The sequence below is a fragment of the Corythoichthys intestinalis genome, chromosome 9, assembly GCF_030265065.1.
Source record: "Corythoichthys intestinalis isolate RoL2023-P3 chromosome 9, ASM3026506v1, whole genome shotgun sequence".
Lineage (NCBI taxonomy): Eukaryota > Metazoa > Chordata > Actinopteri > Syngnathiformes > Syngnathidae > Corythoichthys > Corythoichthys intestinalis.
The window spans coordinates 16,442,396-16,454,818 of NC_080403.1; the positions used below are offsets into that span (position 1 = coordinate 16,442,396).

The 12,423-nt window shown below is 44.4% G+C and overlaps 1 protein-coding gene across 3 annotated transcripts in view; it reads left to right on the top strand.

Moving 5' to 3' along the window:
* The window catches only part of LOC130921367 (E3 ubiquitin-protein ligase RNF123), a 63,544-nt gene that overhangs the window by 4,813 nt on the left and 46,308 nt on the right, over positions 1-12,423 (top strand). For all 3 annotated transcript variants that reach the window (XM_057845183.1, XM_057845184.1, XM_057845185.1), the window contains exons 2-21: positions 78-189; positions 268-352; positions 648-727; positions 5,191-5,288; positions 5,359-5,413; positions 5,480-5,565; positions 5,628-5,714; positions 5,780-5,847; positions 8,984-9,109; positions 9,181-9,295; positions 9,370-9,474; positions 9,545-9,670; positions 10,664-10,756; positions 10,819-10,892; positions 10,963-11,080; positions 11,153-11,252; positions 11,637-11,698; positions 11,839-11,910; positions 12,016-12,136; positions 12,214-12,315. In XM_057845183.1, the coding sequence (XP_057701166.1) occupies positions 105-189; positions 268-352; positions 648-727; positions 5,191-5,288; positions 5,359-5,413; positions 5,480-5,565; positions 5,628-5,714; positions 5,780-5,847; positions 8,984-9,109; positions 9,181-9,295; positions 9,370-9,474; positions 9,545-9,670; positions 10,664-10,756; positions 10,819-10,892; positions 10,963-11,080; positions 11,153-11,252; positions 11,637-11,698; positions 11,839-11,910; positions 12,016-12,136; positions 12,214-12,315 (1,858 nt within the window). In that variant the 5' untranslated portion in view covers positions 78-104. The remainder of the gene's footprint in view (positions 1-77; positions 190-267; positions 353-647; positions 728-5,190; positions 5,289-5,358; positions 5,414-5,479; positions 5,566-5,627; positions 5,715-5,779; positions 5,848-8,983; positions 9,110-9,180; positions 9,296-9,369; positions 9,475-9,544; positions 9,671-10,663; positions 10,757-10,818; positions 10,893-10,962; positions 11,081-11,152; positions 11,253-11,636; positions 11,699-11,838; positions 11,911-12,015; positions 12,137-12,213; positions 12,316-12,423) is intronic.

Sequence of the window (12,423 nt, forward strand, 5' to 3'; positions counted from 1 at the left end):
TATTTACTGATGAAGTAAATATTCTCTGATTCTCCTGAGGTGACACTAACAAAAGTTTTGGTTATTTTGGACGGCAGGGAGGGCGTGGGCGGCGACCCGGCGGCATGACCTCCAAAGGCGCCGGTGGCACGGCATCAAGCCGTCGCAACTACAGGCTGGGTTTGGACACGGACAAAGCCAAATCCAGCGGTAACGCCGTCAAATTTGCTGCTCACACCTGAACGATTGCTTACGGTTGACGAGAACAAGGACTATTTTTGTCAACAGGTATTGTCAATGAGAAACTGCTGAGCGACTATTTGCATCACGTCTTTCGTTCCGGTGATGGCGCGCCCGCTCCGGCCTTGCTCAGGTCTGCACACATCTCGGAAATGTGGCCACTTTTCTGTTTTTGAAAAATGTTATTTAGCTTTGGATGTTACTTTTTCTCGAATTCCTTCTGCAGCCAGGTGGTAGTTTAGATTTTTTGGTGCGTGTGTGTGTGTGCGCGTGTGCGTGTGCGTGTGCGTGTGTGTGTGTGTGTGTGTGTGTGTGTGTGTGTGAGAAGGAAGCCTCGTCAACAGGTGGGGAATGGTACTCCGGACGGCCGTTGAAGATCGACTGACGGCAAAGCCTGGTGACTGATTCTTACTCTTGTTATTTTTCAGGAAGCCTCTGACTTTCCAGGGTCTGAACACACACCTGGAAAACTTGCTGTCTGAAGGAGAAAGCGTTGATGATGGCCCAGGTAGGCACTTCTTAAATAAAAAGCCCTTGTGTGCCTGAAAGCTGAAACATACAGGCAACATGTAAAAAACCCCCCTCCTTTTTATTTATTTAAAAAAAAATTCAAATAGGTCCAATCATAGACTTCATAATCAGTGTTGGGCACGTTACTTTAAAAAAGTAATTAGTTACATTACTCACTACTTCTTCCAAAAAGTAACTGAGTTATTAACTGAATTACTCTATAGTAAAAGTAACTAGTTACCAGGGAAAGTAACTATTTCCGTTACTTTAAAAAGAACTTGTTGTATGTCAAAGAATTTGAAATTTTCTGAGCAGTATTCGAGTCAGTGAAATAGAGAAGAACAGACAGGTAGCTAACTTGTTAGGTGCTTCAGCAGATTTGAATTACTTACCACAGATGTCGACAAAAGCTTTGCCCCGGGACATAAATTACACATTACATGCAGGATCTTTCCTTTGGTTTCGACAAACTTGAAATAGTGTCTGTATCTCCACCTCTTAAAGGACAATTTTTCTTCTGAATGCTCTGCCATCCAGACCCTGTGCATCTGTTTTGCGTGTGTGTTTGCCATACGCCCTGTTCCGGTTTGCCTGTATATCACCGGCTCTGATTGGCTTACCACGATACATGACTCTAACCGTCAGCCAATCACAATCACTTCCATTGCATCTCTCGAGGGGCTGTATTTAGGTAGGCTCGTTTCCCGACAATTCACGTCACCTTCAAAGCGTCTGCCGTCCTCAAGATGGAAGCAGAATTATTGCTGGCTGACAGTGGCAGATGGGAACGAGGCTAGCATCACGTGTAGCAAACACAGAAACGTTACCAAACTTTGGAAAGCATTGTCTAATTCAGACATGTCCAAAGTCCGGCCCGGGGGCCAAATGCGGCCTGTGGTCAAATTTTATCCGGCCCCCAACCTCTGTCATAAAATCAATAACGTCTGGCCCGCACACACTTAATAAATTGGTCAGCAGTACAGCTACCAGGATATGAAGTAGCTTACACACTAAATGCTGCTCCTCATTGATCCACTAAAAGGCAGCAGCACTCCAAGCAACATTACCCCGTGTGATCCTTTAACTCCAATTTTTTAAAATAGCGACAGTCAACAAAAAAAAGTTGACTGCGACGGCCGACGCTTCAAGGATAGGTGGATATTGGACTATTTCTTCACTAAAATACACAACAACTGTGTCTGCCTCATTTGAAAAGAGACAGTTGCTGTTTTAAAGGGTTCAAAATGTGAGGCGATATTGCCAAACGAGACACGCTGACATGTACGACCAGATTACAGGGAAGATACACAGCGAGAAAATGAAGCAACTTGAAGCTAGTTCATTTTCACAGCAGCAGTATTTTGCAAGAGCCCGAGAGTCGAAAGCGAACCCTACAAAGGCTAGTTGCGAGATTGTTGAAATTATGAATTTAAAAAAAATAAATAAATAAAGCAAATGTGACACACAGAATGGGTTGCTAAAATTTGCATAAATATATTGTTCTACGTAAAGGACGTCAGCCAAGGTCGATCCCCCACATTTTTACCACACCAAATCTGGCCCCCTTTGCAAAAAGTTTGGACACCCCTGGTCTAATTGAATGAGCAGGGACAAACAGCTTGGAGTCAGAAGTACGTGCGCTATTCTCGAACCTGAACGCACCCCAAGTCTTGGATGACAAATCAACAGAGCAGAGAGTCGACTCGACACGGCTGGTAGTTTCTTCAATTTATTCAGCGTAAGTAACGCACCGCTTTTGACCGTCAGTAACGGTAACGGCGTTGTAACGGCGGAAAAAGTAATTAGTTAGATTACCCCATTACTGAAAAAATAACACCGTTACATAACGGCGTTATTTATAACGGCGTTACTCCCAACACTGTTCATAATATGTTGATGGGACACGGTGCACGGGGCCGATTAATAGGGAGCCTATCTCCGTCAAAGCTAATCGACTGGAAACACAGACTAAAAGCTTTTTCCGTTGAAAATTCTTGTGAATAAATGCTTAAATTCCTGGATTCTTTATAGATATGGATGTAGAATAGTCTCGATTCTTGGTTAAAAGAAAGAAAAAAAAACCTGGAAAGTTAGCATTTATTTTACGTAAATATGTCAAATGTGCCGCTAGTCTTTAAGCCACTGTGGCGCCACCTTATCACCACAAAGAGCTTTTTACGTTGAAAATTCTTGAGAATAAATGTGTAAATCCCTGAATTCTTTTTAGATATGAACGTAAAACATTGTCGATTCTTGGCTAAAAGCAAAAAAAACGGGCAGTTAGCATTTATTTTACATAAATATTGCGAATTATGACGCCAATGCAGGAGCGGTTAATTTTTCCCATTGTTTTTTTTCACAACGTATCAAAATGCATGCATGGTACGAAAAATATAATAATTGTCTCAAACAAATCACTCCTGAGACAATCCTTCCTGTTTGTATGCGGTACAGCTTTCGTACTTTTCAACCTAAATCCGGTGGATCGCTGCATGTGTTTGAGAATAACTGCGACTGACTTTGACCGACTGAAGCGGAGTGTGGGACAGCCCCGTACTTGAAGGCGTGGCGCAGTGTCTGGCGAATGTGTCCCGTCAATATCATTATGAAGTCTATGGTCCAATCCATTTGAAGCAGTAAGGGGTGGCAGCTCCTTTATTTTTTTATGTAGTTTTTTTACAGTTTTTCCAGTCTAGATCAGTGCTTCTCAATTATTTTCTGTTACGCCCCCCCAAGGAAGACGTAAATGTTTCGCGCGCCCCCCCAACTCTCTGCCGCCACTGTAAATAGTATCATTCGTCTATATTACTATTATAAGTACGCCTCAGCCTAACATTGTGTCCTTTTTTTTCTATTAAAGAAAAAAAGTAACAGATCAACTTATAATAAAGTATAACTTTTTTTAACATTGTGTTGCTTGTAACAGAAAAGACTTAACGCGCATCAATTTGCCTGAAGTTAAAAAAAAAAAAAAAAAAGTCACATCCAAACTGTAAAAATACACTCAAGGTACATTTTTGACCATTTGATGCTGAAAAATAACATGTAATAAAATCAGTAAATAATAACAAATTCAAATTGATTAGAAACATTTACTCTTCAGGACAACATGCCAAAAAATTTGACCGAAAAAAAACAAGACTGAATAGAAGGGGGGAAAAAAGTCTTTGGACAGAAGGAAAGTTTTTATTTTCGCTGATTCACCACAGTGCTCACTGGTTTACTGATATAACACTGACAAAGCGGGACGATTGTGACAACTGGCAATATTCGGCACATTTTCGCTGAAAAACAATCAAGCGGCTTATCAATGAGATTGAGGTCTAATGTCTTTAAGTGGCGTCTTAACTGATTTGGCTTCTCCGCTATAATCATTTTTAGACTCAGTAAACAGTGGTCTTTCCTCATTTCCCACTATATTAAAAGTCAAAGGCAAACGGCCCGAAAAAAGCGCATTCTCGGCGGCCGAGGGAGAACCGTAGGTGAGGGCGGTGGTCGTGACGATCCCAAGCCGAAAACGGCACTTCTCGGCCGGACACGTGAGAACCGAAGAAGACAGTGGGTCGCTGCGTGAATCCAGCTCTGCATGAGTCTCTTCCGTGTGCTCTTGCTTACTTCAAAGATACTGCACGCACTTTGAAAATGAGAGCGCCACTGCCACCCACGGAGTGGATGTGCAAGTACACTTTATTCTAGTACGGCAAAAAAAAAAAAAAAAAAAAGCATGTTCCCCGAGGTCACTCGCGCCCCCCCTGGCATCGCTCTGCGCCCCCCTGGGGGGGCGCGCCCCACCATTTGAGAAGTACTGGTCTAGATTGAAAACCTGAAACCACAACAAACAAAAGAGAACTGCTAAACACTGCCAAAAAAAAAAAAAAAAACCCTCACAGAAACCGTGAATGCACAAACATGAAAAACCAAGATATCTCGAAAAAAATAAATGCAATTAGGATACACCCTGCCACAAATAAGTTTGTCAACAGTCAAAATCCATTTCAAGTAGGAGGGATTACAGCGAATGAACTTGAATTTGAAATGAGTTTGTCACTGGGAGACGTCCAATCCATTTGAAGGGGGAGAAATGATAGATGTCCAATCCATTTGTCAGCAATGTTCATTCGCTGCCAATTCTCCCACTTCAAATGGATTGAGCGCATAATAATGACAAACTCATTTTAGATTTGTTCATTGACTGCCAACCCTTTCACTTCAAATGGATTGGACGTCCACAAATTAGAAACTCATTTCAATTCACAACACAAAGATAATTTGACGTCTATCATTTTCAATGGTTCTGACAGAGATAAAGTGGTTTTATGAAAAGGAAACAATGCTGGCAAAATGAGTTTTGAACAAACTGTTTGTGGGCCAAAAAGAACAAGAAAATTTGTAATCGTAAGTGATGCAAAACATAAAAATTGCTTTTTGTGGTCCCCAACGCTAAATGTGTGTGTGGTCCAGAGCGCGAGGTGGAAGGTCGTCTGGGTCCTCAACCGGTGGTCCTGGACCACACCGGAGGCTTCGAGGGCTTGCTCTTTGTGGACGACGACCTTCTTGGGGTAAATGGCCATCGCCGTCTTTGTCGTTGCTTTTGCGCCGTCCCTTCACTTTCTTGGTTTTTCCTTCGAGGTGATTGGCCACAGCAACTTCAGCTCCATCCGGGCCACCACTTGCGTCTACAAAGGTAAGACTGCGACGAGTCGCGTTGACTTCCCCTCAACCTTTGACCCCATCTCTCCCGCTGTCGCAGGAAAATGGGCGTATGAGGTGCTGATCTCATCACAGGGCCTGATGCAGATCGGCTGGTGCACGCTCTACTGCCGCTTCAACCAGGAGGTGAGTAGCCCGCCGGGCGGCACGCCATCCTTCCGCCGGCTAATGCTTTTGTCGTCCACCAGGAGGGTGTGGGCGACACGCCCGACTCGTATGCCTACGACGGGAACCGGGTGCGCAAGTGGAACGTGGTGACCACCAACTACGGCAAGGTGAGCTGCCGACGGCGCCCGGGTCGATGCCGTTTGTCTTGACTTTTTGCCTCCGCTCGGCGCAGTCGTGGGCGGCGGGCGACATCGTCAGCTGTCTCATCGACCTGGATGACGCCAGCGTCGCTTTCTGCCTGTGAGTTTCTGCCATGTTTGATGATACACGTTCACTCGTGTAGCAACCAATCATCCGTCTGGCGTGAATTGAAACAAGTTTCTTTTTATTAGACGTTGAAGTGGGACGGAGGCAGTAGTGCTGTCGAAGTGCTCTGGGCATTTATGGGTAATCATATGTAAACAAAACAGTCAGCTTGTGGGGATTCAACTCAATGACTGTCAATAGCCACGTTTACATGCTGACTTTTATTCATACCGATTCAAATCATTCCGAATGGAAATTTCACATCAGCTGTTTACATGTCACTTCATCTATTCCGATCCAGCGTTTACATGTGTCTGCCTTTATTCCGAAAGGACGTTTGACAACTGCCGTCTGACATGCGCAGATTAATCAAAACAAAGCGTCACGTTGCAAAACATGGAGATCGATCGTCAGATCAGCTGCTGTTTTAACTTTTCGAGTGGAAACAAAACTTCAGAATGACACGCCGTTCATTTAAAAAGTTGTGTGGGTGCGCTGTGCGTGTGCTTGGAAGCCATGTTGCAAGTGACGTTACTTACGTCACCAAGTGACGTCACCACGTCAGTAAGGAGCATGTGCAGAAAGAACGCAACCAGACACCATTCCGCTTCCCTGTTTACATGATATAATTTTACTTCTAATCGGTTTGGGAAAAGGAATATTCCACCCCTGTGAATCGGAATGAAATTCCATTCGGTTTGGGCCTGTTCATTCCGAATGAGGTGTTTATATGGAACACATTTATTCGGTTTGAACAAATATTCCGATTGTAATTGGAATATTTGGCTCCATGTAAACGTGGCAATTGACAGCAAGCCATTTAAAGAACAATCCTTTACCGATGGCGTTAGACATCCAATTCATTTGAAGGGAAGATCTAGTAGCGAAGGAACGCTTGCTCATAAATTTTGCGGCATTTACAAGCCACTTTCTGTTGAATGTGGGGTCACTTCATTTTGATGACTTTGATGAAGCATGACTTCCGGTTGATGTTAGGTCATTTCTAGGGGACTTTTTGTTAATTTTGGGACTTAGTTTGTGGATTTTTTGTAGTTTTGATCTTTTTTGCACTTTTCCTGTCTCCCCCCCCCCCCCCCCCCCAATCCTTTGCGTTTTTTAAAAATCCAGATTCAAATTTAGCCGAAAAACTAACAAAAACACACAAGGTGGGGGGGGTTAAATACAGAAAAGGAAAGGAACACAAACAATGTACAGTAAAAAGCGTGATACTGTAAACAGAACATCAATGAAATGGAAAAACAATTGGGGGGAAAAAACTGAAACATTTTTTATTTTTTGAATTTTAGCTTTTTTTTTTTTTTTTTTTTTTTTTTTTTTTTTTTGCGAGTCACGCCATCACTCGAAATTACCGTAATTTTCAGACTATAAGGCGCATCGACTACAAGCCGCCACCCACAAAAATGGACACAAAAACTGCATTTGTTCACACATGAGCCGCACTGGACTATAAGCTGCAGTTGCCCTCACTGTATTATTGGATATTGACATCAAAAGATATTAACCGGTAACATCATTTGACAGCAGCATCATAATACTGTCAAAAGACCAAATGAACCACCATGAATCTTTGAACCAATTGGCAGCAAAGATTCATTGCTTCAAGAAGCTGCATTTGGCCATCACTGCTTCCTTGGGGTAGACGGTCAACCTCTGCTGCCACCCTCTGTCAACACTGTTGTCATGCAACATGCCTCCTATCATGCCTTGCTGTGCTACAGATGTAAATAACAATCAAAATTCATGTTCTGTGCTAATTATTTCTTCAGTTACTATTCCAGTTGTCTCATTAAGTGCTAGTTATGGTATTTGTTAACACTGGAGTTGACTCTTTATCAGTGGCGCCATAAGTCTCATAAGACTATCATAATTATAACATCACACTGTCATGAGCAATAATGAATGCTTATAACAGATGCCATTTAGTGTCTTCAGCCAAATTACCGTATCTCACTTTTGAATGGATGGAAAAGATCCAAGCTGGACATAAACGCAGTTAGTGACATAATTTGCCGGATGACACCTGATGACATCTGTCATACACATTCAGTAAAGCCCATGATAGTGTCATGTCATAATTATGACGGTCGTGTGACAGTCTTAGGATGCCGTTGTCAAATAAAGTCTTACTTATTAACCCAAATAAATCAACAAATAAGCCGCACTGGAGTATAAACCACAGGATTCAAAATGAGGGGAAAAAATAGCGGTTTATAATCCGAAAATTATGGTAATATCTCAGGCCCCCCATTTATGTACTACAAAATGTACCCAAGGGGGTGCCATTTGTTCGTGCTACACTTGCGTTAGTTGTTGGGACACCCCTCTATCAATGAGAGAGTTGTTAGCGCCGCCAGTTGCTGAAGTTAAAATAAGGAAGAACTGCAAGAGACGTCATCACTCGGAAATTACTATCGCAATATCCATGACTTTATAGCAGCACAAATGAAGTTTTACAGCACAAACAAGCACAAATGAATGGCACCATTGCGGTTTCGCTCTGCTGTTGATGGGGGGGGGGGGGGGGGGGCTGCGTGACGTCATCACTACAAACTAAAAGCATAATATTTACCATTTTAATCAAATTGGGGGGCTGTTTGACCTGAGTCTGACCTGTAAAATAATTTTAATATCTAAAAAAAAAGATAGCAGCACAAACAAAACTTTTTACAGCACAAACAAACACAAACGCAGCACAAACGACTGACATAATTTTTTATATAAATGTACATCTGATGTGGGGACAACTTCACGGAGGGGTTTTCGTTGGGTTTGTGTTGGAGTTTTTTTTAGTTTCTCTTCTCGTAGTGATAAACTCATTCCCCAGCACAAGAATGTTTAGGCGCCTTGTGATTGGGTGTCTCTCATCTTCATCAGCACGGAAAAAAGTTTTAAGGTTAGGGTTTGAAATGTTTTTTTCGTGGTGGGCCTTAAGCTTCATTTCAAATTGTTATGAGAACACACATTTTGTGCTTCGAAGAGCCCAATCTTTTGTGGAAAAAATCAGTTTGATGGTATTTCTGAAATTTCTCGTAGCGGGAAGTTGACCTCGTTACTCCATGTCTGCCCTCGTAGCGGGAAGTTGACCTCGTTACTCCATGTCTGCCCTTAGCAACGGTCAGTCATTGGGTACAGCGTTCAGCGACATCAAAACTGGTCCCGGCGTGGCCTACTTCCCTGCCATCAGCCTGTCCTTCAAGGAGTCTGTGGCCTTCAACTTTGGGAGCCGACCGCTCAGATATCCCTTTTTGGCAGCTTGCTTTTGCTTTGGCTTTTTGCTTTGATTTTTCTTTGACTGTCTGTTCGCACGTATCCGTCAGAGGGCTACCTGCCCCTGCAGGACCCGCCCGCCGCCGACCTGCTCAAGGCCCATAAGCTGCTGGGCTTCGTCAAGAACGTCCTGTCGTCCCGCATTCATGTACAGGTGGGTGAGCTCGTTCGTTCGCTCACAAAAACACAGTGATGTCAGATTAACGAGTGCCATGCCTGACGGATCAGGAGGACCGCGTGGTAGAGACGGAGCGCTCGGTGTGGCGTCTGGACGGCCAGCCCACGGTGTTGATCACGTTGGCGCACATCTTCAACCACTTTGCTCCGCTTATGGTGAGCAAGACCGCCCGTCTGTTGTCTCTTCGTTTTTCGCGCCGTGCGTTAAGCACGTGTGTACTTGTAGTGCAAGGTGTACCTGGTGGAGGACGTGCTGATGAACTTCCTGTTGGGAATCCTGGAGGGTGGCGGTTCGGTGGATGAGCACCCGCTTATACAACAGCTGCTCGACCTATTCTGGCTCCTCATGGAGGTAATAGCACATGCAAAAAGTATCCATACTAAAATTTTGTACGCTGATACAGTATTTGATTTCAAAAGTATCGATACTCGGTTATTTGTTTTTGCATGACCACAGGTCACCAGAAATTTGGTGTCAAATCCAATTTTCCACTGCTCTCGATAGTAATAGATGAATGGACAACTGAAAGTCCTGCCAGAATGATTAAGTTTCTATGAACTGATATTTTTGCATTTTTGTTGTAATCTCAGTCTGCCATTGGTAGGGATAGACGTCCATTTCATATGAAGTGGGAGGGTTAGCAGCGAGTGAACAAATGCTTGTTTGCTGCCACCCTCCCATTTCAAATGGATTAAATGTTTGCTAGTGATGAATTTACTTTAGTTGGCGGCAGTAGCATGAAAATATCTTTCATGGCTCCAACTAACATGGACTCATGGCAGCTGTATTTTTGGTAGGGGCCATATTTCCATTAATGTCATTGCATTGACATTGAAATCAAGTCATGACTAGTTTACCTCTTTAAAAGCTTATTTGATCGATGTCAAGGCATCTGCTATTTACACATCACCTGCCATTTACAATGCTAGACTTACACTCTTGTACGTATTTAGTAAGTATTTGAAGTGGGAGTGTTGGTAGCGAATGAACGCGCCAGTCTCCTACTTCGAATGGATTGGTCCTCTAGTAGTGATAAGCTATTTGGTGGAAGAGCGGGTTCATCTTGGCCAGAGGAACAACACATTTTATTTTTAACACTTCAGCTGCCATCGACAGCGATAGACGTCCAAGCCATTTGAAGTGGGAGCGCTAGCAGCAAGTGATTGGGTGTCATCATAGTGCTATCATAGTCAATGGCAAAGAAAGAGTTAAACAATTTTGTTTGTTTGTTTTTTTGTATTAAAAAAATGTTATGGAGTATCCTTTTTTTGAGTATCGTTATCGAGTGGAAAATCGTATGTTGATGACAATAACGGCATGAAATCATCACTTGTGTGCACGTAGGACTACGAGATCAACGAGTGCCTGAAGCAGCTTATGATGTCGCTGCTGAGGGCATACCGCTTCTCCCCCATCATCCCCGACCTCGGCTTCCAGGTAACAAGTAGGCGCGTGCGCTTGTCCGCTGTCGACCTTTGACCTCACAGTCGGCATTTCAGATCCACTACCTGCGTCTGACCACGGCCATCTTGCGTCACGAGAAGTCAAGGAAATACCTGCTTGGCAATGTCTTATATCCTTTTGAACATTTGCCGCCGCTCCTGGGGAAGCCATGGCGTGTCCTTTCCTGAATGCTGGCTCACGTTCGACGTGCTGCGCTCGGTGGTCTTCTTCTACATCAAGACGCCGCTGCGGGTCAAAGAGGCCGGGCTGGAGGAGCTCATCCCCACCACGTGGTGGCCCACGCACTCGGATAAGGAGGTGCGTCCCGGCCCGCCCCTTCCTGTCGTACGTAGGTGCGTGCCCGGACAAACTTGTCTGCTCCCCCGACAGGGAAAAGACGAGCGCGAGCCCAAAGACGAGAGTTCGGACGAGCGCTTGCGGCGGAGGGCGTACGAGCGAGGATGCCAGAGGCTGAAAAAAAGAATCGAAGGTCGCTCCGTTCCTTTCTTTTTGTACTCGAGACATTGCGTTTGGAAAGAAAGATGTCTGCCGGTGACAAACTAGGAATGTCATGTTTTTTCTAAGCCAAATGATTCAGAGATAATGTTGTACATATTGTACGTTAGGAGTGTGACAATATATTGATATGCTGATACATCGTGATATTTTGTTTCACTATAGCAATATTGGTAGCCATTGACGGTGCTAGATGTCCAATTCATTTGGACTGGAAGGTGGAAAATTACTATTACTTCATAACCCTAACCCTATGAAAAACCTTAAGAGCGTGTTCAAGTGTTACTGAAATTTCTACTAAGCAGAATTTGACAAATTCGCGTGAATTGGCTGAAAACCTACGTTTGTCTCCCTCTAGTGGTGGAAGAGCTGCAAGTGCAAATCCTCCGGTTGCTGCTAAACAACAAGGATAAGAGCACTGTACGTTTGTCCAACACTTTGTTTTTCAACATGGAAAGTTGTTCTTTTCATTGTGGCTTGAACTCATGGGGTGCCGGTTCAAATGCATCGGATGCCCACGCCGATATTAACTGTCCTGATTTTGGCCCGACTGCGTTTAGGGCGAAGCCTCCCGCTACATTTTCCTGAACAAGTTCCGCAAGTTTCTCCAAGAGAACGCCAGTAACCGAGGGGTGAGAAGCCCTTTTCTCGCATACTGGCTCGCAGCGTCGTTTGGGCACCGTGCTGCATTTAATTTGGATCGAAGCCGTAACCTCAAATGCGCTCCCAATCCTCAGCACCCCACGGCCCTGTGCCCCCCCGAGTACATGCTGTGTTTCCTGCACCGGTTGATCACCGCCGTGCGCGCCTGCTGGGACGAAGCCAGTAAGAAGAGTCCGGGCAGCCTCGCCAGCGATGGTACCCCGCCCCGCCATACAGCTTGTCCGCTCCCTCCCACTCCAAGACCAGTTAACATCTTGCCCACTTTGCTTCAGAGGCGTATGTGCCGCCGCAGCTGTTCTACAACGGGAAGGTGGACTACTTTGACTTGCAGCGACTAGGCGGCCTGTTGTCGCACCTCAAGAAGACGCTCAAAGGTTAGTCGGCCACCAAATACCTGCAAAGCATGTCGGTGCCCTTCCCCGTCATACCCAAATCTCTCCCGTCTTCCTGTCCTACAGGTTATTAGTAGGGTTAGAAATCAA